We start from the raw sequence: 27,996 nt of genomic DNA, 5'->3' as shown, positions 1-27,996 counted from the left end.
AATTTTTATTCTGTATTTAGAGACGCAAGAGAACACAGTGCAGACTCTGATGGTTTTAGGCTAATATTGACGGCTACATAAAGGAGTTACGCATGAAACGATACAAGCTACGTGAGTGCATCTATGAGCTGTCCAAAAGATAACAGACGAATGTGTGTATCTGTGTGTGCGCGCGTGTCAGTGAATGCGCATCATGAGCCATGGGAAGTGACCGGTCCGTTGCATGCCAAAGGTGCTGATGAAGAAGTTGAGGATCGTGGTGATGAAGACCACGATGGTTGTCACGTTGTTCAGGTAGTCGAGGCGCTTCTGCAGGGCGGAGTTGTTCAGGTCCCGGCGGCCTGTTTCCACACAAACACACACAGACAAACAATACAGAGAGAAAGGCTTCAGACCACGCCAGTTTCTGACACAAAGACAAAGAAGTTGTCAAGGATGAAACACACTTTTTATTCTTTTAAAATGCACATCACTCATTTCTCTCATCTTCACATGCGTGCACACTTACTCTATAATCTTTCACCAGCCACCCAACAAACAATATTCACAAAAAAAAATGAAATAAGTATGGACACGCTTCTGTTAAATCACCCCATTTATTCACCCTAAGGGAGGAGAATGTGTATATACATGTTTACCCTGCTTGTAATACCCTGGCACTGAACCTAAATAAACAATATATTAAAAAAGAAATGAAGTTTTGTAATTTGAACAGTTTTCTTGAACAGTCGAGATATGTAAAATGTGCAGTAATAAAAAGTTGGAGATACATATTATGCAAAACAATTGTTGCACAAGCACATTAGCATAGCAAATAAAACGATACACACATTACAGTTGGTTAAAATGTTTTAGTTGAATTACACTGTGAATTAATATTAAAAGCCTGAATTACATTTGACGTTTTAATACATATGTGAATTGTTTGTTTCTGCTTTCTCAAAATGAGCACTCAAACCTTTTTTGACTAACACAACTGTGTGTGTGGAGATTGAGCTCAAGTGCACAGTGCGTGTCGGTACGTTGAGTGCGTTTGTGGCCTTGTTTGTGTGTGTGTGTGTGTGTGTGTGTGTGTGTGTGTGTGTGTGTGTCAAAAGTGGAGTCGAGCCAGCAGCCAGCGGAAGAAGCCAGTCCTCTTGGATCCAAAGAAGCTGACGAAGAAGTTGATCACCGTGGTGACGAAGATGACGCCCGTGGCGAGGTTGTTCAGGTAGTCGAGTCGTTTCTGATTGGACACCACGTTCAGGTCCCTGCGGGCTGCAATACGCACACACACACATGCACACAGACAAACAAATAGACACATGATTTCAAACACACACAAACACACAAATGATGCATGCGTTCTCATTTGTACGTACGCACACAATTACACCATACAAACTATAATCAAAGAAGCTCAGATGGGTGGCGCTCCAGGCTTTGTCTAGTTTAAGGGGGCATTGTGACTGAACTGAAGCGGATGTATGGTTGGTTTCAGATAGAAGTCACAACTTTACATGTTTGGGGTTCAAGTGATAAATTACCTCAACATTGCAACCTGAGGCGAAGACATGTCCCTGCAGAAAATGTTTAAGAGTGCAACATCAATGCTAACTGCTAACATGTAGCGTACAATAAGTTTTGGCATCTTAACAAGACATGATTTGTCGAAATATGCTTTCTTGCCAAGAGTTAACTGAGAAGAACCAATACCACTTTAATGCCTGTATCAATATGTAGCTGGAGCCAAAAGCTAGTTAGCTTGGTTTCGCATAAAGGCTAGCAACTCAGCTTCATCACCATTAAAGCTGAAATTACTGGGTTTCCAGTTTTTATTTAAAGCTAAGCTAACTAGCTAGTGACATTTAGAAATAATAGAGGTGTCAATCTTCTCCTCTACCTCTCAACAAGAAAGCTAATGGGTATACTTTAAACTACTCCTGAAAGTTTGCACATTCAGCTCTGAGGCTAAATGTGGAAGCTAACGCTCAATGGATAAAGATTAAAACTGCCCTGTTGAGAACTTTAAATGTCTATAGGCGCCATCTAATGGTAGCATCAAGAATTACACTGTTACCAACTGAAATACTGAAATGAAAAGCTGCCCTGTTGAGAACTTTAAAAGTCTATAGGCCCCATCTAATGGTAGCATCAAGAATTACACTGTTACATTACATTTTTCATTGTTTTTCCAAAGATAAAATACTCTACACACCGCAACCTTTACAGTTTGTGACTGTACATACATACATCTGTTTGCTAAGTGTGTCCTACAGAATGAAACGCTGAAATAGCCACAGCAGGAAGCAGCTGCGTTGTGTGCCGAAGGCTGCTTTGATGATGTTGACAATGAGCGTGAGAAAGATGAGGCCGGTGATCAGATTGTTCAGGCAGTTTAACCACCGCCGACAAGAGGACAGGGATTTAAACTCAAAACGAGCTGTGCACACACACAGTACATGCACAACGCACACACACATACACACACACAGATAACCATCACACAAGCACACACACAGAAAAAAGACACAGACACACACATGTCTCGTTGGTCCTGTGGCCCAGTCCTTTCATTCTGACTAAATCAAATAAAGACATCAGACTACTGTGGTTGATTAGTACAGTAAGTGAGTAGGATAATAAGTCACACTTGTTGCAATCTTTGTGTCACGCGTGTGTTTGAGTCCAGGCACATGACTATTTTCTTACTTTCCAAAAAGAGTTAACCTTTTTGAATCACTCTCTACGTCACAAAGTCAGAAATGCATCCTGGCAAAGAGGCCGGTGCGTTCCATCCCAAAGACAGAGATGAAGATGTTGGTGACAAAGATGAGGAAGATGATGACGGTTGTTGTGTTGTTCAGGCTGTCCAGGCGCTTTTGGTTGACCTCCTCGTTGACGTCTCTCCGGGCTGCAACACACACACACACATACAGACACGTGCAAACACACACCAAAACGTAACAAAGAACACAACACAACTTTCATCTCTTTGTAGAGTTCATAGTTTTCAGATTTTATACCTAAAGTGACTACACTAACCTTGTGTGTCAGAGAATTAGTGTGTTAATATGACTGATTAGAAACATGGGAGGTGGATATTCTGAAGCAGAAAAGCTTTTAAGCAAGCTACTTCTCTGATGCTCACCGATTATGATGATCAGGATTCCAGCCACAATCTGAAGAGCCAGTGAGAAGGAAATGAGCGTCAGAACAGCAATGTAGTACCTGAAAATCACATGAGAAAAGGACATTTAACAAAAAATGCCTTTAGGCTGCATCTGTACACACATAGGCTCATCCTTCTCTCATGCATACACCGTACCTGTATCCAGCTCCCTGTTCGATGACGGTCTTCATGTGTGTGATGTTGGCCAGGAAGAGAGCGATGTCCAGCATGCCTTCAGCCGCCGTTTTCTTAGTGGCGTACAGGTTCATGTTAAGGTTAGAGGACGAACCTCCCTGAAACGCACAGAGACGCAAGTTTCAAGGGGTCTGTTTTATAAAATGTATTGAATTTATAATTTGTAGCACGTAAAAGTTATGAATTATATTATATTATTATTGTAATTAAAAAGGTTGAGAAGCACTGGACTACGGTATCTTTTGGTATAGGTGAATCTCAGGAGACAACTAACATCACAAACAGGTCATCAGTTAGTTCTTTAAACTATTTTTTACAGTGCACATTTGAAGAAGAAACCAGTAGAGGGCAGCAAAGACCACAGATACCACAACAGAATGCGGCCATATGATCAATAAGGCTGTTATTTATTGGATTCATTATATATTGTATTATACTATATGTATTGTACTGTTGTGTATATAAAATTTAAAAAATATATGATCAGTAAGGAAGTCAAGATATTGATTTGATCTCACGTGAGTTGTCATCAAGATAAAAAACACAAAAACAAAAAAATCTCGGGGAATACCGACAATTGTTGAGGGTTAAAACCTGTTAAAACTTGGTTTTAGGGTAAAGGTTACAATTATGTGTGTGTGTGTGTGTGTTCAGAGAGAAGAGGAGAAAAAGAAAACATGAAACATCCTTACATAATCCCTTATTATATGACTCACAGCTCATGACACTTAACTCATCTAGATCTAATTATTGCCATGGCGCTGTGATGCATGAGCCGTACATTAAGATATTTGGCCCACAAATGGATCATTTTACCCCGGGCTGCGTCACAAAGCTGTAATTAGTTTTTCTTTAGGTTGCACAGACACAGAGATATGCTTAAGGACGGCATAGATCATATACATGAAGTCAATCATGTGCACACTGGGGACACATTGTACTTCATGACCTCAGCGCGCTGTAATGCGCTTTGCGACTCCAGAGTAAACAGAACGTTGACACTGTGCAGCAATTGTTCAACTCTGCAGCTTCTCTGCGTATGCTGCGTCTGTTTTTGTATTTTATGACCTGTTAAGTCCTTATATTATGACTTGTTGCTTCACCGTGTTGCCCAACGCTCTCTAAAAGTGCAGTTTCTGCGGAGTGTGTGTACAGCTACACAGCCGTAAATCCCAAAAAGGAAAAATTTTCCAGTTTTCTGTCGCCACAAATCAACATGTTTTCAGGAAGCGATTACTCAGAACTCCATTGCGGCCTTTATTGCCTCAGCTTCAGATCAGATTGTTAATTCAGTAAATGTTTATGATCTCAATGGGCAGTTTAAAGCCTTATTCAATAGAACGTAATGTTCATTTTTTTAAACGGTGGCCTCGATAAAGTTGTTTTCTGATTGGCAAGTCACTACCATGGCAACCTGTCAGTCAAGACAGAGGCCATAGCATAGTGTAGCTTAGAATAGCCTTTTGTTTAAGGGCAGTCGCCATATGATATGTGCAATATTAGTCTAAACATTAAGTTGATAAATGATGATTTCTTAATGCTACTAATTTTAATGGTGTGTGTATGCTTTTGCAAAAAAAAAAAAAAAAAGTGCACCTTGGGCTACACTTTCATAATGTTCATCCCTTCCTGCAGAGGTTGTCAGAACTCCACACAACACACTGCTTGTTCGAGGCCTACTAACCCTTTGACAGTCACACTCTATTTTCCAGCACTTCTGGAAAAGTGACACACGCACTTTGCCGCATGATGCAGGACATAAACACATAACTCCTCTGGGGTACTTAGCATTGCTAAGCAAAAACCGCCGTCCAGCTCGGTCAATTGTGTTTACGTCCACTTTCCCCCCCCGTTTCTCGCTCACAAGCACTGACCCACTTCCTTCTGCACCGCTTGCCAGGTGGTAACAAATAGTTTTCTCTGACACCGTTCACATGAGGTCTGCGGCTTTTCGCGGCCCTGCTGCCATTTCTGGGGCGGTTTGCGGTCCTTGGACTTTCTGAGCGCCGCAGACCAAAACAAATTGTCTCCTCGCTGAGGAGGAACGGCATCTGCCTCCTGGTCCAGATGTTAACTAATCCCAGGGTACGGTTGGAAATCTAATTAAACACCTTTCTGCGGTCGACGCGATGTCCCGGTTCTGTTTTTTCCCCGTCAAACTTATTTACTCGACACATTTTTGCGCTGTAAATCTCGGTTTCATCTTGAGCTTGGGTTTCAGTACAGCTCGATCCAGACGGGGGTTAATCTCCAAGAAACTATTCAGCAATTCCTAGAACCGTTCGCCTGCATAAACATTATGAACACATGTACCGCAGCCTTTTTTCGGGTGATAGAGAGGCAGGGTAAGAAAAAAAAGGAGAAATAAGTAGGAGAGGAGCGGTGGAAGGACAGAGAAGAAGTGATGACAGTGTTACAAATAGAGAGAAAAAGTAGGTACTATATAACCTGGCGTGCTTCCATCTTTACTCCTTTGGGGACTCGTGGTTACACTTTATCAACGTCAGCCTTGGGCGCGCTGCCAAAACACACACATATACACACACCACAAACCAAAACACTAAACTGGCCCATACAGTTTTAGGGCCATGTGTGTTCACTTAGCATAATGCCTCTTTAAATACACTGACTGTGCTTTTATCATGTTTAATCTGCACTTATTTAATGGAATCGCAAATCATTATTTTAACCTTTGTTTCACCAGATACAGGTACGAGGGGAACATATCTTTTTTCTGAAGAATTAGGTGCAGGATGCAAGCAAGGTTACACACTGAAAAGCTGTGAATTAAAACCAGTTCTGTGGTGAAGGGTCAAGTACTTATATAATAAAAAATAAAAAAATGCTTCCTTTACATTTTTCTAGCCTTATTTTTCAGGAGGTAAATTTACTTTACGCCGTCCTGAAAGATGGAAAAATACCCGCACTGGGTAAATCATGGCCGCACTGAACAAAAGAACTGGAAATGAACCAGGAGTCTGCAGGTATTTTGTCTTTTGTTCTCTTCCACCCAGGCCTTGCAGAGCTATTCAAGTCTGTGACATACATCATGAAATCGATGCTGAGAGTGCGGGCCGCTGGAAATAAGAATTTACTTCAGCCTCGCAGCGGGAACGAGACCCTCCATCAGGAAAGCTTCTCATCATTCAAATATACCCGGAAAAAAAAAATAAAAAAAATCCATCATCTTAGAACCCCCGCTGAAAAACATATGATAAAAGAATGCATATTAGGAATACAGACCGGTTCATGCTGCAAAGCTTTAGAAAAGATGTGGATCCAGTATTTGTGCAAGAGCTTTGGGTATGAGACTGGGACTGGTTTAAAGGACTGGTTTAAACCCCTAGGGGGGTCCGCAGAGGTACTGCTGGAGGGTCGCAAAATCTTTGGTTGATTAGATATTTTGAGTTTTTTTTTTTTTTTTTTTTTTATTTTCCTCTACAATTTAAATTTTCTTTAAATACACATTGAGATGAATCCAACATATTTTAGAAAAGGAATAAATGGTGGTAGAAGACGTCACCTTTCAGTCAACACGTCACTCATTCAGCGATACAGGAGATGTCTCAACAGCGCACCGTTTCACACTTGACCCGTCAATCTAATCTGCTGAGCCAATCATGAGGCCGCATATTACACGTTGACTCTGTGAGGTTCCCCCACAATAGGTCGAGAGCTTATTCAGTCCCCAGGTGAAATCCTGGACGCACACTGCAGTATTAGCAGGAGAGAAGCAAACAGAGGACAAAATGGATCGTTTTGCAACTTTGCACCAAAAAAATGCATATTTTGAACCCGTATTATTTGAATAGTTTAATTTTGAATGTAAATGATAATAATAATGATTAATTATAATAAGGTCGAACGTTGAAGACCCTTGGTTTAAAGTGTTATCACATGTGTACAGTAGCATTTTCAGCAAAAACATGACCATTTATTACCTTACCTGTCTTCTTATAAACTTAATGTTTAGATTAATGTCACATACATTATATTACATTACATAAAAACGTCATCTATCTGTGTCTTGTGTTCGCTATACGCTGTGTTCATCTTAGTGTAATGTTTAGCACGTCCTCCATCCTAACTTGGGGTAACATGCTAACACTAGCTAACTTGTACTCAACAAATAATACATTTGGCGCTGGAAGGAAAGCCTTTTCTTGTACAGGTGCTCTTTCATGAAGTGAAGCGATTGATAAATCACCCAGAGGGAGCCGTAAATCTATGTATTGGCAGTCGAGTCAGCTGAAGTTGTCATCCTCACGGTGGCACTAGAGGGAAAGTCAAGGGATGAGGGGACGACTGATGAGTCAGTAGGTGTATTCGTCTGGTGCCAGCTCATCTGGCACGTCCACATGATTCTGGGATGCGTGCAAACTCTGACTTGCTAGTGAGAATATCGGGAAAATGTGCAACAATTCGCCCTCAGGATCACAAAGAGTACACTACCAGGCGAAGGTTTGGCTCATAATGCATGTATCAAAGTTAACTCATGTCATAATTGGTGGGACATTACAATAAAATCCCAAAATATTAATGCTGCGATAGTTCTAGGGAAAAGGTCATCCACGAATTAAACAATGCAGAAGAGACTATTATGATATTTTTACTAATAATATCACCCCCTCCATGACTCCACGTCCCTGAGCTTGTAAACTGCACTACTGTACACAGAAGTCCCCCCGCCCCTCCAGCTGGTTTTGGTGAGTCGTATTTGAACAGTAAACTTTTCCCAGAAACCCAGAGCCCTTGTAAAGCCCCCGTTCCCGAAATTCACTGATCCCCAAACGGTGGGCACGGGGCCACATCAACATAACGTACACAATGCACACACCGAAAAAACGCCCTCCCGCGCCATGTATACACAAACATCTGCACGTTAGTCCCGTATACCTGCATGAGGCACATGTGAAAATATGTTGTTCCACGTGTACTGCGGCATGCGTATGGACAGAGGCCCGCTCACAAAATTGCACATCTCCAACTGCACACGCGTGCGTGTCCGCACGCGCGCCACACCAGACCACATAGGAGGCCCCCCCTTCAACTTCACACAGGAAGTGCTCCTCCCCTGGACTCTGATTGGTCATTCTGATAGCCAATGGGAAGGGAAGCCCAACTAGGAGTGGAGCTCTGGTTTTCTTTTAATATCTCTCTCTCTCTTTTTTTTTTGTCTGTCTTGCTGCAAGTCTATTTAACAGTATTTTTTTCCTCCAGGTCGTCTCTGCCGGGAGGCATCATCTTTCCGTTTGGTTTTTATGTAAATGCCATTTAGGATGAAGTGGAAAGAAGAAAGCGGAGGCACAAGAGAGAAAGGGCGAGTGTGAAGGGAGGCACGGAGGCAGGGACGAAGGCGTGAGCTGTGTTTTCTGCCTGGCTTAATTGCAGGGCTGCGAAGATGTTTAATTTGGTTTTAGTGTTTTTTTAATTTATAAAAGCAGAAGTATTCTGGGCATAAAACCTTGACACCTATCATTTCAGCAATACGCATGGTGTGTTTTGAATAAATTTAAAAAGGATTTTCAAAGAGCACTTTAAAAGGTCGATATATCAAATCTGATACCACTTGAGTCAGCTATCAGTCAGATATCAGTGTTTTACCTCTTCAATGGAAAATAAAGCTCCGGCTGAAGAGTGAAAAGAATCTCCCAAACATCACCTCCTGACATTTCCTCGGTTTGTTTCTTTCGGGGTCGCGCGGGTCAACGGGTGAAATGCCCCGTTTCAGATTATTTGTCTGTCTCTGCGCGGGTCCTGTGTGAGAGATGCAACGGTGAGTCGCGTTCGGAGGCACTGACACGCCACACACAAAACCGGGTGAACTTTGACACCGGCAAAGACAGGGAGGAGGATGTTATCTACACGCAGACACATCACATTTAAAGCCCACTCGCACACAGGCAGTAGGTTTGCGACCTGAGAGCAGTTGACCTTCGACCTTAGCCCCATGGCTACTATCGCCCCCGCTGGCTGGCCTGTAATTAGCAAAACTGCAATAAGAGAAGAATCTTAAACCAGGGCATTTGGTTTTTAATGAAACAGCAAAATGTGAGGGTGGCGTTCACACAGTGTTGGGTAATAGGTTGTAGCCGGTGTGTAAATGAGCGTATTCCAAATATGGATGCACACCGTGAGTCTTAATGAACCTGTTCCCCCGCTGTGTCGTTTATGGCACGACTGAGTCAACCCACATGTCATTCTAACCCGAGCTTTTCATCCTTTTTGATCCTTCCCTCGCCTTTCTTCTCATTTTCTCTTCCTCTTTCCTTTCCCGTTTACCGTCACATAAATAAACTCGCGCTTCCTGGCCCGGCTTAATGCGCCTTGCTCCGCTCGTCAAACCGAAACCGCTGCGAATTCCTCGGTCATTATCACGAGCCAGACAGACAGAAATGTGAAGTGCGTTTCCAGCGGTGCTTCTGAAGAACTGCTTGCGCTCGGTTGCCGTCGTCTCCTCCCGCAGCAGCTGATGCTGATGGCTGGCGTCTGCTAATCGCCTTCTCTTCTCCTGCCTCCCCGTAAGGATCAAAGTGTTATCGTTTTAAGGTGAGCTGGTATGCGGCAGGATGCCGGGATGGGATGTGCGCACAAATCCCTCAGTGAATACGTTTCAGATGCTCACAGGGGGGGAATCAGTTTGGTCGTTTTGGAGTCAAATTAGCTTTGATGGTTAGAATTGGGGAGGGGAACGCAATTAAGCACATTCATATTCAGGTTCATGTTTTGAATCTAGTTTTAGAAGTGTGTCCTGCAACCTTGGTAATAGGAGGATGTATTATGGGTTTAGGAATACATTTAAACATGGGTGTCTTTTGGGAACTGGCTCACATTTGGGAAAAGCTTCAAGTGGCCATGAAAGGAACTGCAGTTCTGTAGTGGCTTCATTTTTCATTCCCAGAGGTTGTCTCTTGGTTTCGTCTTAGAGTTTTGTCACAGAGACAAAACCTATTTTAGCACCTGGCTTTGAACACAATCGTAAATTTGTACGTTTTAACACGGATGTCTACTGGGGCCGACTCGCTTTCATAGACAGCCTCAAGTGGCCAGTCGAGGAACTTCAGCTTATCCCTTTCTTTTTGTCTTCTTTTTGCCTGCTCCTTGTATAAATTCTCTTAAACCACTTGGGGGGAAGAAAGAAAAAAAAAGTAGAGTGACCTCAGTAACCTTTGACTTTTGACCTCACTCCCATAGCAGAAGCATTAGTGGTAGTAGTAGCTGGGGCCGGCAGCATACAGGACCACACACACACACAGCGTCGGGGTGACACCCACAAGGAGAGAGAGCAGTGCGCTGAAGGATTTAAACTATGATTTAACATGACGCACACACAGACATGTTGTAAAAGTATATGAGTTTCTGTAGCCGGAGACAAACACAAGAGCTGAGGACTACCTGGCAACCGCGCCGCACTATGATCCGAGCGTGCATCTGTGTGTTTGGACCTCCATCTGCCACCAGGGAGTAGGAGAGAAAGAAAGGGGTGATCTAATATCAGTTGACTATCTGCATTCCTGGCAATAACCACATGATGTAACAGAGCTGCATAAGTCAGCCAGCTGGCCCTTCCCACCCCTCAGGGCCATCCCAGGGTAAGGCTATATGTTGAAAATGCAACAGTAACTACTAGTATGCATCCAAGGAAGTGTTTTTTGTCAATGTAGAGGGGAAATATCGGAATTTGTGAAATAAATATAGGGAAATAAACGCAAGCAGTCAAACAATAATGTGCATTTGTGGCACCTTAATTATATAAGTAATACAAGTGTATCTACACACATCGTTTGTAAAAGAGAACAAGGGGTAACTCCATGTTTTAACACTGTCTGCATGTCTCATGAAGGGCACTTTGACAGCGGGTTCAGGTGTTGTTATGCAGTTGCGTAAGAGTGTGTAAGATTCCATAAACACCTGGTTCTCCTCTGACGTTGCGTTGCGCCGTAAGAGCCTGTTGCCTAAGAGCTTGACGTATTTTGCTTATTCTTTATGGATCATCTGAAACGCTAAATATCCTCGAAGAAATGCGGGCCAGATGTCTACGTTAACCTGTGAGTGACATGTGAGCGAACCAGGTGGGTGTGCGCGCAAATCCTTCGCGCACCCCCCGCGCGTGGCCTCAACACACACTGCATGCAGTCATGGCAACACTGCAAACACACAGATAAACAGAAAAGTTCTGCTCGCTTCTAAACCGCCTCCTCTGAAGTAAAGCTCGGTGTTGAGGGGCAGGAATGACAAGTATGTGGAGCCGGAGTTACCTCACAGCTTCATAACAAAAAACAAAAACCTCGCAAATGTACATGTTAGGAGACCTCCTCTGGGTCTAATTATAATGTCAAAAGATTTACATGAATAGCTCGAAGATATGACCTTATATTGCACTTTTACGTTTGGGAAAAAAAAAAAAAAAAAAGAACTGGAACTGCCACTCAGTTAACCAGCAAAAAAAAGGTCAATTGCTTAAAGGCCATATATGGTTAAGTGTCTCTGTCAATGACATTTTGCATTCATTACAGCATTGCTGACGTGTTTTTTTTTTCTCATTGAATCATGCATTAAAAAAGTCTTGGATAGAAGCAAACGCTGACACATTTACAGTCAGCCACATGTTTTTTCAAGCATATCTTGTTTAACTTTAACAAACACACACACACATATGTGTGTTTTCAGGTTCAAAAGTTTAAATGTCATTACTAGCTGTTAACATCCAAGCCAAAAGGAGTTAGTTAGAGGAGTTACTTAAAAAATGCCTGATAGAGCTGTGTGATTTTGATTTGATTGAGAAAACATGCCGCTCTTAAAACTTGACCAAACTTCTGGCAGTGAAGCTGAAAATGACAAAAACTGCAGTTCCTTAAATGGCCACACAAGGCCTGCATCTAAGGTGAGTCAACCACTACCCAGACCCTCACGTTACAGTACGGTATTTTTAATTCAGACGGTATCACGGTCATTTTATTTATTTATTTTTTATACATAATCACATGTTCACAACATTTTCTGCTGGTTGAGAGAGGAATTAATGCAGTGGCTTGACTAAGGATGTGGGAACACTGAAAACTCAGAGATTTAGAAAAAAGGAAGAAGAAAAAAACAGTTACGGTTTAATTTACTTGACATATTTATTTATATTTAAACATATTTAAACTGCTATGTCAGTAATGTCAATAGCAGCACGACCATCTACCGTAATAATTGTAGTGTGCGAGCAACATTTTTTTTCTCATTCATAAAGAAGCGTTACATTGAAAATCATCCAGTCTGAAACATTGTCTCGTGGTGCAGCGTTCTGAATGCTGTGTGATCAAATACTTTGGTATGCTGGTATATTAAAAATTCATACCATAACAGAAAATAATGCTGGTATTAGTATAAACCGGTATGAACTCCCCAGCCCTACGTAACAGCAGAGTACAAAAAGGCTGTGGTCTAATTTCACCTTTCATGATGAGAAATACATTTTTATATAAGCTCACATGTTCAATTAATTATTTGTAGTTTTAAAGTTGGACACAATTTAAAGCTACTTTGCGTGACTAGTGTTTGCTAGCTCTCTGCCAAGCTATCACCCACCTGCCTCAACTACACTCAAGCTTCACCGCTTCATACATTTTTGAAGTACGCTAGGTGGAATCAGCGACAGCCAAGATGGCGACAAGAATCAGAGCCACACTGAGCTTCAAAACGTATGGGGGACATCTGTCCATTGTTGAAAATCCATTGTAGAGACTAATGACAGTTATTACTGTTCACTCTTCTTTTACTTCTGTTCGCAACTTTGGACTGCTGTTTCTACTCTTCACTAACTGTCTTGATTTTAGTTACAGTTCAGTCACTAAACACTAGCAGCTAAACAGCTAACAGGGATACCTCGTTTGAGGTTTGCCTTTGGCTAGCTGCAGATGGGTCTCTGCTACCATGTCGTTCTCTTTCAGCTAGCTCTGCCTTGCTAAAATATCACAGCAGTAGGTAAATAAAGACTGAGCGGAGGGAACCTTCTCAACTCAAAAGCACTGGTAGAAAAAAATAAAATAAAATATTTGTGATACAAAAATTCAAACCGCTGACCCAGAGGCCTAAGATTGTTTTGTTACGATAAGTATCTCTCCCAAAGGGCGCAGGCAGCTGTGAACTTCAGAAATGCAATAGACAGTCTGTCTTGTTGTTGTTACAGAAATTTAGAATATTTCTTTAATTTGTTTTGCCATTGTTTTCAAGAATTATTTTCACATATCCACACTCCCACAATTCACTTTCCACTAGTAAAGGACCATACAAAGCAGAGTTATGTGCCCACAATGAGATTATTACACACAACAAATCATACGCCTTGCAATTACCAGAGGAAATGCGCTTGTACTGTACACAATAGCATGTAAAAAGACACAGGTGCCCTCCGCTGTGATTTGTGGAGTTGTAAAATCTCATTGTTGGGTGTTTTCTTAAAGGTTTTATTACAGGGAACATGTCAAAGAGTCTTTGTGAGGGGGAAGACAGCACCAATAGTTGGCATTCCTTGTTGAAGTGTTTAACCTGTCATAAAAGCTGCAGTACAGTTATATGAGTGCACTCCGTGAACCTGGACGTTACAAACACTGGAAATAACACTGAATTTCTTTGTGAGAAATCCCACCCATCATTTTGCGCCGTTAAAAGGGACCTAATTATAATGTCAAGATGTCATCAAGATGTTAATTTACTTTTTTCGCTTGTCAGTATTGTTGAGGAGGTCAGTGAGTTGCGTAATGAAACCTCGCGAGGAGTATATGTTTGCTCCTACGGGAGCTGTTTTCTGACTGTTCATTTGGAAAAATGTTGTCTCTAAACACTGTGCCGCCCTGCGGTGCCCTGAGGTGCCCTGAGGCACATCAATCATTTTAGAGAAGCAATGTTTAGACCGTGAGATAGTTACACATTTCCATGAAAGAAAATTCTTTGAATACTACCGAAACAGTTGTTGTGAAACCAACTTTTTGGCCACAGAACTGCAGCGGGAGGCAGCGACAAAGGAGTCATTTGAACAACTTCTTGTTCCAAAACAGTGCGGTTAAAGGTGCAGTAGAGTCAGTTGTCATATGATTGTGGAGAACTGGGATGGCATGTGACAGATGTTAGGTGAGGTCAGGTGGATTTTCAAAATCAGAGTTTGTACTTACCCGAAAATTAAAAAAATGATATTAATAGCAGAATCAAACTAATATTCTGCCTGCTTAACATTCACTGATGCACAGGTTCAAGCATGTGTTTTCTATTTCGGTGCAATGTTCAGCTGTTCCTAGTAGAGTCGCAGGTCAGATTACATCTCTCCTTTAACTGTATCCCCTTTGATCAATATTTATCGATTTCAAGCATCGGCGAGGTGACGTCAGCTTAGTTTTGAGGGCTGAGTGCAAATTGTGTTCATGTGACTGCACGATGCAATGACGTTCAATGAAAGCACACTCAGCAGAATGACAAACACTGCACACTGAACTATGAACAGAACAAATCTGGACAGTTTAAAAATAAAAGTTTCAACCAACTCATATAATGTATAGAGTTGGTTGAGTCTATAGTTGAACTTTCCAAACTCTCAAAAACCCGAACGTCCTTTATCCCATAGGTGTTCAACAGGGGTTCCACGACCCCTAGGAGGTCAGTTAAAGTACTGCGGGGGGGGGTCGCAAATTCTTTGGTTGATTAGACATTTTTCTACATTTTTTACCTTTTAAAAATATTCCCCCACAATTTAAAATTTCTTTAAATATACATTACCACTAATCGAACATATTTCAGTAAAGGGATAAGGGATAGCTTAATACTGAATGATACTGTTTACTACTACTAGGCCGAGCTTAATATAGAACACATATATAAAGGTATGGGGTCCCTGCTTAATCTCTTCATCAGTTTGGGCGTCCTTGAACCTGAAAAACGTTGAAGACCCCTTCTTTATCCTAATAATGCCTCCATTGATGTGTCAGGCACTTGGGCACCATTGCGACCTCTACTTGTACGTTAAACCAGAGGAGTTTACCACCGGGAAATACAGTCCATGACTTTGGGTCCTACCACCAATGCTTCCCCGTGCTGATAGTGGATTTGGAGCATCGAGTGGTGTTGCTTATGGTATTTAGTGATGGCAATAGAGCTTCCTCTGTCCATACTCAAGCAATCGTATCCACTCTGTAACATAAAGTTCCCTGGATAATAACTGGAGAGCCTTTATTAATCACGTGGTGGATTATTCAGACATATTTCTGTCAGATTTGCTGGCAAAGTGTGGATAAAATACACCTTATCCATCTCTCCATTATTCATCAGTTAATACCTTTAAGGACACAATGCTCTTTATAATAGCAGGGAACGAAGAGCATGTGCTGGCATACACCGGTGTGCAGTACAGGTGTGTGTGTGTGTGCGTGTGTGTGTGTGTGTGTGTGTGTGTGTGTGTGTGTGTGTGTGTGTGTGTGTGTGTGTGTGTGTGTGGCGCACTGTCGGCATGAAGAGGAAAATGATTAAAACGTCAAAACAGAAACAAACTTGTAAAATAGCTCAGACCCATGAGTCATCTAATCCTCGGAGTAGAGGAACAACGAGTCTTAACACTGTTTGTGGTTTTGAGTAATTATAATTCATTGACCCAAAAAGAGGCAGCCTGCCACAATTTGATCTTGATTTGCAGCCACACGGGAAAGGCTGTGTCCAAAACAAACCGAGACGTGCGCACGCTCGAGTGTGCGTATTGTGGAGTGCAAATACTCAAATTTATCTGCGCAGTACACGTGGATGCATTTTAGAGTTGTGCCTGAGGCGATTTAAGGTGTGGTGTGAACAGGTGAAATGAAAAGAACCGCAAGTTCCCGAGATGGAAGGAGAGCATTTTTTTGCTTTTGTGCCGCTGTGTTGTTGAGGAGAGATGCGTTTCTACACAGATGTTTAGAGTTTAAATGTCCCTCAGGCCTTGGGGCTTTCAGGCCTTGGACCATGTGTGACATCGCAGGACATTCCTCCCAGGAACTTCCTGGCTTTTACTGCTCGGCCTTCATCGCCGTCCACAACTCGCACTTCCTTCCTCCGTGTTTGTTATGTGCTTGTGGGCATTCCCACTTCCCGTATTTCACGAAGGTTGATGTTTTGTTCCTAGGCTGCATCCCAACATCTGACGCATTTAAAGGGACAGGTAGACAGATATGGACAATGCCGGGAGATAAAAATGTTGTAACCTAAACCTAAAACACAGTGGAGAATGTTTGCAGCACTAACACAAAGGGGCAGTATAACAGCATGTGTTGTTAAAGTCTAAAGGTCTGCTATCGTCACGAGGGGAAAGCACAGCAGATAATAAATATAACTGGGTTTTTCAGCAGTTAGTGAAGTTTACATTGACTGTATATAAAAATGGTGATAGTTTGCATAACTTCCCGGCTTATTCAAAAATGTGTAAGAGAGCGAGGAACGTGTGAGTGCCTGCATCCCCCTGTTGCCAAACCCTAATTTATGTATATTATGAAACCCTGAAGTAATTAAAATGGGTTAGTTATACAAGCGGCATCATGAATGGGAAAATAAGGCTGTAAAAATGTCTATTTCTGCTGAAAAGTTGAATAAATTTAACATGGAGATGTGTGGCAACTGACTCAGCTTCTAGTGGCCATTTGAGGAAGTGCAGTTTTGGACACTCGCTTGTCGGCTTCAGTTTTCACCCACTGAGCTGCCCTTGGTTACCGAACTGGAAGTCACTGTATAATCTTATGGACTCCTCTGAACTTTCAGGTGCATTCTTAACTAAACTAGGTCACCTTACTTGAAAACTGAATCAATAAAGTCACCTGTGTCACTCCTTGCTGCGGGTGCTACGAAAACCTGCAGTCGCACCATCAATCCACCCTGTCAATTCTTTGATCCTGTTCAACCTTTGCCTTTTTGTCACTGTGTTGCATCATTTACCCCCTGGCCCTAACTTCCATATCGCTCAGTTAATATGCACAACAAACCTAGCAGTAAACCAGTAGTAGCTTCATTACTTTATAGTCGACCGGATAATCTGCCAACATCTTATTTACGCAAACATATGACAGTTGCAAGTGTGTTGAAGCCAGACGTTTTACAGGGCTACCTGTTGCTCAACCAGTTCGGCGTAGTCACGGGGCAAGGGCATGGTTTCTTTCTTTGCACTTAACATACACAAAAACTTGTGCTTGACTTAACAAATGTGAGTCCTATATGACAAGATGTAAGTAAACAAATTAAATGTAAATATACAGGAACGCAGGTACTCCTAAAGCAGGAACAAAGCTGGAGAAGGACTGTATGTGACTTTACATGTGCACCTTGTTAGTCATGTACACAAAGATGTACTAAGCATGATACTTTGCATATGCACACATGCACTCACTTCAAAACACACCAGCACATGACATGGTTTGATTGTCGCAAGTTCATTCTGTGCATGAGGGAAACACTCGTCAGAGAGGATACTTTATTACAGCAATAAAAGGCCTTTATGATATCCTTCATTGTCGTCACCTGTCTGGGAACTTCCTCCAAATTTTGGACAACTCTTATCAGCGCACTGAAGCCCAAATAAGCAGAAGGAAAGAGAAAGAGAAAAAAACTTATCGTAATCTGGCTCGCCGGTTAGCGCGGGGGTTTGAGTAGCTGCGGCAGTGTGGGAATCATCCTCTTAGATCTAAGAGCTCTCTGATCAAAGCTACTTCAACGAGCCCTGGTGTAATTTTGCATAACCACAAGACTGTGATGTTCGGCCGCTGCTGGAAATTGAAGTGTTTATTCATCATGATGGCAATTTTCCATCGAGACAAACATCCCAACAGTCACTGCCACGTCTTCAGCGGTGGATGCTTACTCTATTTATCACTCACGAATGTGAATCCATTTGAAATTACTTTTACTTTTACTTTACTTTCTGGGTGCAGCTGACTAGATTGACTACGAATGTAGAAAGCAATGGTAGATGTCGGGTAGTTTTTCCTGAATTAAAAAAGTGATTAGCTTATTGAGTTTCAATGCAATTTGACAAAACTATTTTTTTACGTTAGTTGTTTCGTCCATATTCACTATGCATTTAAGTGACCCCAGACTTTTTGTTTTGTTTTTTGCTAAAACTAAATAGGGAAGTAACCAAAGTGAAGGAGGCTGAGTAGCCTGCTATTTCAGAGAAACTAGGGTTACCAATGTAACCAAGGGTCTATGAATACACTAACTCTTGCCATCAGGAGGAATAAAATATAATCTATGATGCTTCAGGTACAAAAAATGTGTTCAGAGGAAGGATTCAAATCTAAAAAAAAAAAGAAAAAAAAGAAAAAAGAACGGACTGAGGAGTTACATGCAATGCCGACAATGTTTGTGTAATTGGCGTCACTGCCAGAATGGGGAGACTAAAATTCTGCACTTCACTTTTAAATATGATCCAACTAACCTCACTTCCCTGCAATAAAAGATACTTATTGGACTGTATATTTCTGCACACTGGTCCATTTTATATACACAGAAAGAAGTAGAGATGCAGTACCACACACCACGCAGAGCCATAAATGTAACCAACAGCCGCCTGTGTGTGCATTCGTTTAGGTTCTCTGTACCCAATAAACACAATATTCAGTATATATTTGAACAGAGCAGGCATACACGTTTTATGTGTCTGGTCACAGGGAGGATTCAGAATGCAACAGCAAAGGGTTCAGCTACATGCTTGTTGAAGTACTTTACAATGACAGCAACGGCCTGCATTGTTCAGTTTTTGCTGAGCATAAAATGTGCATGTTATTAACTGCTAATTGCTCACTGCTAACCAATATTTTCTGAAGTCAGTAAAATGTTAGCGTAATGAAAAAGGCATTTTTTTTTAATATTAATTTTATAGTGAATAATACTGAAAATTGAGTTTGCGTCCTCTTGACACCCAGTCAATGTCATCGTGGTGATAAAGTGCCTTTGTTCCACATTTAGTATGATCTCATTATGTAGAATTCAACAATAGTCCCATGAGCACCACAGGCACCAAGGAACATCAGCGGCTGGAGAGAGACTGGATGAGGTAAGGCAGAACGTCTCCCGCCTCCGCCTCCTCCTCCTCCTCCTCCCTCGCTTGTCCTTTCCCCGAGTCACTACACTCATTTAAACACAATTAAAATCGCATATGACCTCACATAGCTCCAGCATTCAGTGGTATTAACTAAAAAAACAATGGTTGTTGTCTTGTACACAAAGCTTGGAGTGTCCTTGTGTTGCAAACGTCGAGCATTCGTACTGCATATTTACAGGACCATTTGAGAATATGATACTGAAGTGAATACACGAATAAAGGACTTCTGCACAGATGTTGTCTCTATCAAACCCAAGTTTTTGTCTGTTTTGTTTCGTATCATACTGTATGATTATTTATTTATTTGCAAATCCATCAAGCACGGAGCAATAGCCAGAATAATTTAAGTTTCCATCCACGTGGTGGTCTTGAGAGAGAACTCCATATTCTCTCTACTTTTAGCTCAGTTTTTGGTCTCTACTTTCTCTTCTTGTGTTGGAAACGTCCAGCTCCTCAGTTACCCATTGATCTACTATGTCCACCGACTGATTGCTAACTGCATGCGTCTGTCAGATGTGTTGTGCTGATAACATACAGTGGTTATTGTAAGTGAAAATAGATCTGTGCCGCAGCTGAAAATAAATGCTATGCTAATCCTCGGCTAGCGGCGAGATCAGTCAAAACAGTGATGGCGCATGTTCTAAAACGTCAACAGTGAGTTGAGAGACACCTAAACCCTCATAACGGCGAGGGGAAATAGAGTTTTGTGGTATTATTTTACATACCACATAGGCAAGTGATCTATAAATGATGTAACCATACTAATCAAAAAAGCTCACACTGCATATAATAATTACATACGAAGACTGACACGCGCACACTGACCAGAATTATTCAGGTCAGGCTTTCAACACGCACTTTGTCTTATTCAATGACCTTACATTCATTCTAGAGGGAGGGGAAACACATAAATATAAAGAGAGGTTTGTGTATGGACATGCTGCCTCATTATTAGTGATATTCGATACCACTGATTTCTATGGAAGAGTATTAGGGCCACCCAGGAGAAAAAAATTAGAGGAGGTAAATTTTTTTTCCATCATGCATTTTGAGAAAAAAGTTGAAATTTTGAGAACAAAGTTGTAATTTTGACAAAAATATAATAATATGAATTATTAATTAAGCCACAATACTCTACTGCAGAGTATCAGCAGTATCATACGCATACGGTACTGACAGTTTAAAGGTCTACTTATGATATTGCTCAAAATTTCAATTTTTTTCTTGAAAATTTGACTGTTTTCTTGAAAATTTGACTTTTTTTCTTGAAAGTTCGACTTTTTTCTCAAAGTGCGTGATGAAAAAATAAAATCGACCTCCTCTACTTTTTTTCTCTTCCGTAGATTTCCTTTCTGATCTGAGACTGAGTAAAATTCAGGCTGGTATCGTAGATACCGATCTGATACCAATACTTTGTGTAAATATTCCCTAATGTGTGTTAGGTAAACCTAAAAAAAAAAAAAAATAGAAATAAAGAATAGACATCACAGTATTTATTTAAAACTCGAAAAAAAGAAAGAAATACGTAAACTAATAAGACCATTAAAATAAATTATTGTTTAATTATTAAGAACTACTATCAAATGAAAACTTGATTCTGACACTGTGCTCTCCCCTTAGTTACTTTCCACTGTGTTCCTACATTACTTTGAATCACTTAAGTATCAAAAATATTAATATTTTGATTTGAGAATCAATTATTTGCTACGTCATTGGAATCCTTTAATCCACGAAAACTTTGTTCCATTGAAGTAAAAACAACCTTAAATAATTTGACATTTGAGGGTATTTGTTATTCATGCCATTTCCCAAGATAGATATCACACAGATTAAGACACAGCCTTTGTGCATCACATCCGCGACCACAGGCCACCTCTTAACCACTGTGCATGTTTATGTCCAGCCTTTATGTCCCACATGTCTAAGGCTGTATCTCTGTATGTTTGGCTGCAGTCCAAGCACAACAGAACTAAACCTGTGTACGATTCTAAAGGAAGTATATCACCCCCCAGAGCAGTCAAATATAACTGTATCACATGTGCATCCGATAAGGAAAATTTTAAAAGACTCTCTAAAAAAAATAAAAAATGCGTACATCTTTACGAATTTTGAGAAAAACCATTAAACAGCGAAGGGTTGTGGTTTTTTTTTTTTATGAGAAGGGCGTGCACGAGCGAACGATATGAAATGTCTGTGGGAATTTTGACTTACAGTTTTATATTTACAAGTCTGGTGTGCCTTTGTGATTTATGTGCATGTGTGTGAGAGAGTTATAGTGGCGTAAGTTATAGGGTCCCAGGGAGGCAGCCTCAGCTCTAGAGAGGGGGTTTCCTGTTCCTTTTTGGCAAGTAAGGCTGGAACAAGTGGACGAAGAACAAAAGTGTGACATAACGCTCTTGGCCTGTGAGCTGCTACTAGTGATTTATTTTGTGTGTAACAACCTCCTAAAGGTTTAAGGGATGCTCATTTGTTAATTAGACAGACAACGTCTTCATGAAAAATATCATGCGGAGAACTGGATGAGTTTGTCTCTGGTAGGCAAAAGACTGAAGGTTTAACATCCTATTCAAGAGGAAGCAAAGGAGGGGAGAATACTTGTGCCCTCTATCTGCTCTGTTTCACTGTGACAATATAATTGTGGGTTTATCATAGTGAGAGAGAGCAGGAGACAGAGAGACTGGTCCGTGTGCGTGTGATAATTTAATTGTATATATCTGGTAGGACCTAAAGTTTCATCTGGCATCACTCATCTTGGCTTTCGTTTTGCACGTACTCCGAAGCTTCAAGGAAATCTTTTCACGTTCGCGAACGTACACGAACAGGGCGCAACTGTTGCTGTTTTAGATTCTAAACGAGTCTGCCGTCATTTCCCCCCTCGAAATGAAAAGAAAACACACAAGCCCCCCACCACCAGCACCACCACCACAGAGGAGAAGAAAGGAAGAAGAGGAGACGCAGTAGAAATAAGGGAGATGACAAAGGAAGGGAGACTGTATAGGACGAGGAATTAAAATAGCAAAGAAATAAAGAAAGACAGAAGCACTGTTACATAGGGCTGGGTGGTATATATTTCAGCTGCGTCACTGCAAGGTGTGGTGAAGATGGAAAGGTCCAAAAAATGAAGTGGCAGAGTGAGGAGAGTGAGTGCCAGAAAAAGGAGCTGTCAGTTGTTTGTTTGTTTGTTTGTTTTTTTAGGGTGACCAGACGTCCTCGATTTCTGGGGACAGTCCCTGAAAATGTCCCCAATTTTAGCTTTTCATGAATGAGAAAAAAAATATTGCGCGCATACTACAATTATTACGGTAGCTGGTTGTGCTGCTATTAACATTACAGACAAAGCGGTTTAAATATGTTTAAATATGAGTAAATAAGTCAAAATAAATGAAACTGTAATTCTCCCTGTTTTTTCTAGTGTGGGATTAATCTGCAATATTTACTCACTATCACAGTAAAATAGTCCATCCTTAGTCAATCTACTGCATTAATTTTTTCTCAGCCAGTAGAAAATATTGTGAACACGTGATTATGCATAGAAAAAAAATACCGTAATATACCGTGATACTGTCAGAATTGTGAAAAATACCATAATGTACAACGCTCAGCCCTACTGTCAGACTGACATCGTCTCCACTCCAAATATCGGAGGGCCTGCTCTTAGGAAAGCTTCCACAGAGAGCAGCTATCTTGGACGAGTTGGCTTTTTTCATTTTTCTGAATCCGAATATTGATTTGAAGTGACATTCCAGTAGAAATATTATACTGGAAACTTCAGTTCAAAATGGAAAAACACGTATCTACCGTCGTTTGGATTTACAAAGCAACTATTACATTACACAGCTATTACGCAACATCACATCTGTCAGTACGCAGCATGACGAGGGATAATTTAAAAGTCCCATGTCATTTAAAGATGAGCCTGGGCCCGGGGTCTCAGATGAAACTTCCCAGAATTGCGCGTACGCACAAACACACACACACACACACACACACATGCACTTTCTCGTACTTCACACCTACACTCAGAATGTGGCATTTGCCATGTAGGGGCCACGAGAGAGGTTTCACACACGCTCACATACACACACAGATGCACGCACACAATGCAGCAATGTATTTTGGGAGTGAGAGAAATTGGAAGAGGACGAGAGGGACACGTAGCTCCAGGCATTGAAACAGACAGATGAAACTGCTCACTTGTTTCTGAAGAACACGACCTGAGATTACAAAGAAACTGAGTCATTATTATAACGTGTGTACGTGTTGTTGGTGTTATTTGCTCTGACTGACACACAATACTTTCACAAAAGTGGCTCTGCCCTCTTGGCATCTGCCACTGTCACTCGGTGGCCAGTTCAGACCTGCTCACATTGAAGAAATTACTTAACACATGTCTGATATATAACTGTTAAGAATGTAGGGTTGCTTTTATTTTTGCTACACGCCTTGACACCAGTAGAGGAATTTCACGCCCACATAGAACTGTAAGGTACATTGTGAAGGTTATGACGTTCAAGTGAAAGTTAATTTCATTGTAATTTAATTGGAAAACAACATAAAGGCTACAGAGGGTTGTACTCCCAGTGACTAATATGACAGTCATAGTCTGGCTCATAGCATTTCTTGAGTGCTTTATGTTGCAATCAAAGCACATTAAATGGTGACCAATTACATACAGCGATCCATTTCCTCCTATTTTACTTCATGGATCTTTGCATTGCCTACCAACAAATATTAGAGTCTAAAACTTTTGTCTCCCCCTTCTGGCAATGAGATTGAATACGCAGAAAGTGTTGATGCAGTTATATAACATACGCCAACGTTAATCGTCCCCTACTCTTTCCAAGGTTCTACTCCATACTTCCTGTCTGCCAGAGATAAGACGATGGATTCATAGAACCAGGGTTACATTAGTAACCTTTGTTTCTCAGGCTCCACCAGACTCAGCGAGGAAATCTTGTCCTAAACTAAAGATTTAAAACTATGGTAAACTATGGAATACAGATATATTTACCTCTCACTTCTACTTGTTTGACATGGACTTGAATGTGACGTTAACTTATGTTTAGAAGTCCTAAAATAAGTGGTGGTCTTATCTTGGAAAGCTGGTAAACTTAGTAACCGCCCTCTTGTGAGAGTGTGGTCGGCCCGTCTTTGGAACATGACTGTTGTGCTTGGAGAGGCCGCGCGATTCCTACTAATTCTGTATCGGCACTCCACACCCTCTCGCTGTGCTCTATACATAGAGAGTGACTTGGAGGTGTAAAGCTTTCACACCATGGAAATAGATTTATCATGACAGCTCTACATCAGCATCACTTGAAAATCTCGTAAATCCAGTTTCAGCAAATTACACGCTTCACTTGATTTGAAGCTGTGCTAAATGTCTGGAAATGCCCTGACCACGAACACTAAGAAGCACATTCATATTCATCAAACTATAAAGTACTGGGTGACAAATGACGGATTCATCTCTCTGCATCTCACTTACTGAAATCCAAACGCTGTTATAGGTGTGCTCTGTACCCTATCAAAAAAGTTGGTAGTCTGTTTAAGTGTTAAAGTCAAACCACATCTAAATATATAAGTGACCTTAGAATAATACTTCCACCACTACACCTGTTACCTTTTAAAGTGCGTGCACAGGAGCAACCGTGCATCCATCTGTCAGCTAAAACCGCACGGCAAAGACACACATGATGCAAAACGACGATAGCTCCAATCACACAAACCACCGGTGTGGGCTGCTATCACATACAGGATGTGCTGAGAGAGTGATTTCTTAAACACACATGCTTACTCAAACACCCACACGAACATTGCTCATTTCCGCTTTTCTGACGATCATAACGTTTCTCTCTGTCAACGTGTAATTAAGCCACCGGGTTGAAGTGCATATTTGCGGCCGGGCCTTGGCATCTGTGGATATAAACATTTACATTCGGGGCCACATGATATGATGATTACGACCAGAGCTCATGGCTGAATGCGGCCAAATGGTGCTATGGGTTCTCAGCTTATACGTGCTTAAGGGTGCGAGGCCTTATTTATTTTTTTCCCCCTTATGTGTCGTTGTTTGCAGTCCAGGTTAGAGCCTTTAATTCTTGCTAATTCCTGCGAAAATATACACAAACTTCAGCTTCTGTGCTTACGCTGACCACTTACACAGTATATTACCAGCACTAAGGATATATTAACCCTTGAAAGCATGAACGTATCGCTGGTGATACGTTTAAGCACATGGTTTTTGAATTACCGTAACTCACTATGAATTGTGCTACTGACAAAATTCAAATACTGGGAAATTGTGCATTTGTCTCGATGACCTTTCATGACATCGCAAGGGCATAACTAACTTCATCTTAACCAACAAATTCCTCCAAACAACTCTCTTTTCCCAGGTCTCACCGGTCATGCATCGCTCCCCAACAAGCACCCAACACCAGAGGAGTATCATCATTACCGTAATGGCAGCTTTTCCTGCCCCGGAAAGTGTAAACTGAGGTAAATGAATGCTTTCTAATGGCTGTGCAATGAATTAGTCATTGTCTTCATGCCATCACAGTGGCCTGACTCTGGAGAAAGTACAAGGAGAAGCATGCAGATGAGAGCAAAAGTCAATTTAGTTAATATGCAAGATGCTAAGTGGCAATTAAGCTATCAGGCAACAGTAGGAAGAGGACATTAATATGTACAATATATCATTCAGGTGCCTTTTCTTCCGCAACTATCTCACACACACATACACACACTGACTCTGGCACTTAGTTGGATCAACATACTCACACACATCTTGTCTTGAGTAATAGCACTTTGTTCACGAGGGATTCTGTAGCTAAATATACCAGTAAGTGATACCCCTGGCTGAGGGGCAGGAACACTGTTGCCCCTGACACTGATACAGAAGATGAATCGCAACAGACGCCCGAGTGTGTGTGCATATAATATGTGTGTGTGTGTCTGGGTGGTGGTTTCAAGGAGGCTCGGTGCAGACCTACAGCACAACTGCAATGAAAGTATGAAAAATATCTCTAAAAATGTCAGCTTCTCAACCCTACCATGACCCCTGTTCCTTGGCGTTAGAGAGTACCTGCTCCTTTGGCGTGCAGCTACATTAGAGGACATTATTAGCCTTTGCACCCAGGCCCTAATTGATATTTGATTGATGTCGGGACCGTATATTGGTCTCGGAATAGAGCAAAGTGAACCCAGACAGCCACACGGCGACTCTCTGATCCTCAACCTCTCACATAGGCAGGACATACCGCAGCTCTGTGGTAAAGCCCGAGACGGGAGTCGTGATTCAGAGTAATGCGTACACCGGGAGTGAGAGAAAAGGAAGATGAAAGAGTGAAGCTGGGAAAGGAGAGGAAACGGGGGGAAAGAGAGCAAGGTGGGAGAGGCTGCTGCGGAAAACAAAAAAAAGGATGCAGCTGTAGTCCTTCATCATGCAAAATGTTGCCATTCCCTTTTAGATATTTTCTTTCTGTCCGTCTCCTGCTCTTTTCACACAGTTTTCTCTGCCGTTTATTTATTTAGTTGCACTTACCTGAAGAGGGCCGCTGGCTGGCATGGTGGATCTCAGCGATGTCAGGTCGATGTCCCGGCCCTGCTCTCCTCTCTCGGTCTTCCCCAGTCCCTGCATAATGAGGCCCGTAGCAAGCAAGCGAACCAAAGCTCACACCCTCGAATGTTGCCCTCGCAGCAGCGAAAATGCTAATGCAAAGGATGGCAGTGGTTGCTGTGAAAGGAAATGACCCTGGACACCAGGCACCAAGCACCAGGGAAGGCCAGGCAGGACAACGTAGGGACAAACAAACAGCTTATTCACACCATCCTGATCTCCTCCTCTCCCTTTCTCTCACTCTTTCAGTTTGTCTGTTTTCTCATCCCTGTACTAAATTTGCAATAAAAAATAAATAAAAAATCAACCATCCGTCTGAAAACCAGGCAAATACTGTCCAAACACATTATTTGACTTTATTTAAAATAAGCCCTGTGTCTCTCTATGGCTGCGTTTGTGAGACTGACCACTGGGAAACATTGCCAATGCCAGTGCACATTAAGTCTATTTTTTGCCTGTTTGCTCAACAAAAACATGCTGCCGTATTTCCGTCATGTTAACTGAGGTCAGATGTGTTCCCATTAAAGCACTGAGGCCCCACTGTCGGGAGTTTACAGCTCCTCTAAACCAAGGGACCCCCGGCTCTGTAACAAGGACCCAACGACGCCAAATGTCTGAGCAATATCAGGAATCTTCAGCTAAGAGATACCATTTAAAGTACTGACATGTCTACAAATCTCCCTTAAAAACTTGATTTACGCTACCTGCTAAGCACCAACAAAAGAACACAATTGGAGACTTGCAATTGAACATAGAACATTGAGCAGCTGAAAAGTCAGAAACCTCCCTCCGGAGACCAAAAACTGAGTTAGAACTGAGACTGAATATTGGATTTCATGCTCCAAGAACTGAAAATGTGTCGTAGGTAACATAAACACAGGACACAATACTCGGCATTGTGTGATGAGAGAAAGAAACGTTTTGAAATGAAAATGAAAG

The 27,996-nt window shown here is 41.6% G+C and overlaps 1 protein-coding gene across 8 annotated transcripts; it reads right to left on the bottom strand.

Moving 5' to 3' along the window:
• On the bottom strand, positions 1–27,323 carry LOC124999676 (ninjurin-2-like). Of its 8 annotated transcripts, none has more exons than XM_047574646.1 (5): positions 26,983–27,320; positions 3,308–3,444; positions 3,131–3,210; positions 2,692–2,893; positions 203–341 (listed from the first exon to the last, which is right to left on the bottom strand). In XM_047574646.1, the coding sequence occupies exons 1-4, from the start codon at positions 27,076–27,078 to the stop codon at positions 2,739–2,741; spliced, it is 468 nt and encodes a 155-aa protein (XP_047430602.1). In that variant the 5' UTR covers positions 27,079–27,320; the 3' UTR covers positions 203–341; positions 2,692–2,738. The 8 variants fall into 8 exon arrangements, with proteins under 8 accessions (XP_047430600.1, XP_047430602.1, XP_047430605.1 ...); XM_047574649.1 differs by having other exon boundaries at positions 222–341; positions 2,710–2,893; XM_047574645.1 differs by lacking the exon at positions 203–341 and adding an exon at positions 1,118–1,257.
• Between the last annotated feature and the right edge of the window lie 673 nt (positions 27,324–27,996).

The sequence above is a fragment of the Mugil cephalus genome, chromosome 22 (assembly GCF_022458985.1).
Source record: "Mugil cephalus isolate CIBA_MC_2020 chromosome 22, CIBA_Mcephalus_1.1, whole genome shotgun sequence".
In the NCBI taxonomy this organism is placed as follows: Eukaryota; Metazoa; Chordata; class Actinopteri; order Mugiliformes; family Mugilidae; genus Mugil; species Mugil cephalus.
Note: the sequence above shows the minus strand (reverse complement) of the source record. Positions and strands in the feature narration are given on the sequence as shown.

What these genes read in the sequence shown, in the direction of transcription:
- LOC124999676 (XM_047574642.1), bottom strand. Translation starts at nt 27,078, where the DNA reads ATGCAGGGACTGGGGAAGACCGAGAGAGGAGAGCAGGGCCGGGACATC. An exon ending in CAGCCAGCGGCCCTCTTCAG is followed by an intron (nt 3,445 to 26,982) that starts GTAAGTGCAACT and finishes TGTGCGTTTCAG; the next exon opens with GGAGGTTCGTCCTCTAACCT. An exon ending in GAACAGGGAGCTGGATACAG is followed by an intron (nt 3,211 to 3,307) that starts GTACGGTGTATG and finishes TGTGATTTTCAG; the next exon opens with GTACTACATTGCTGTTCTGA.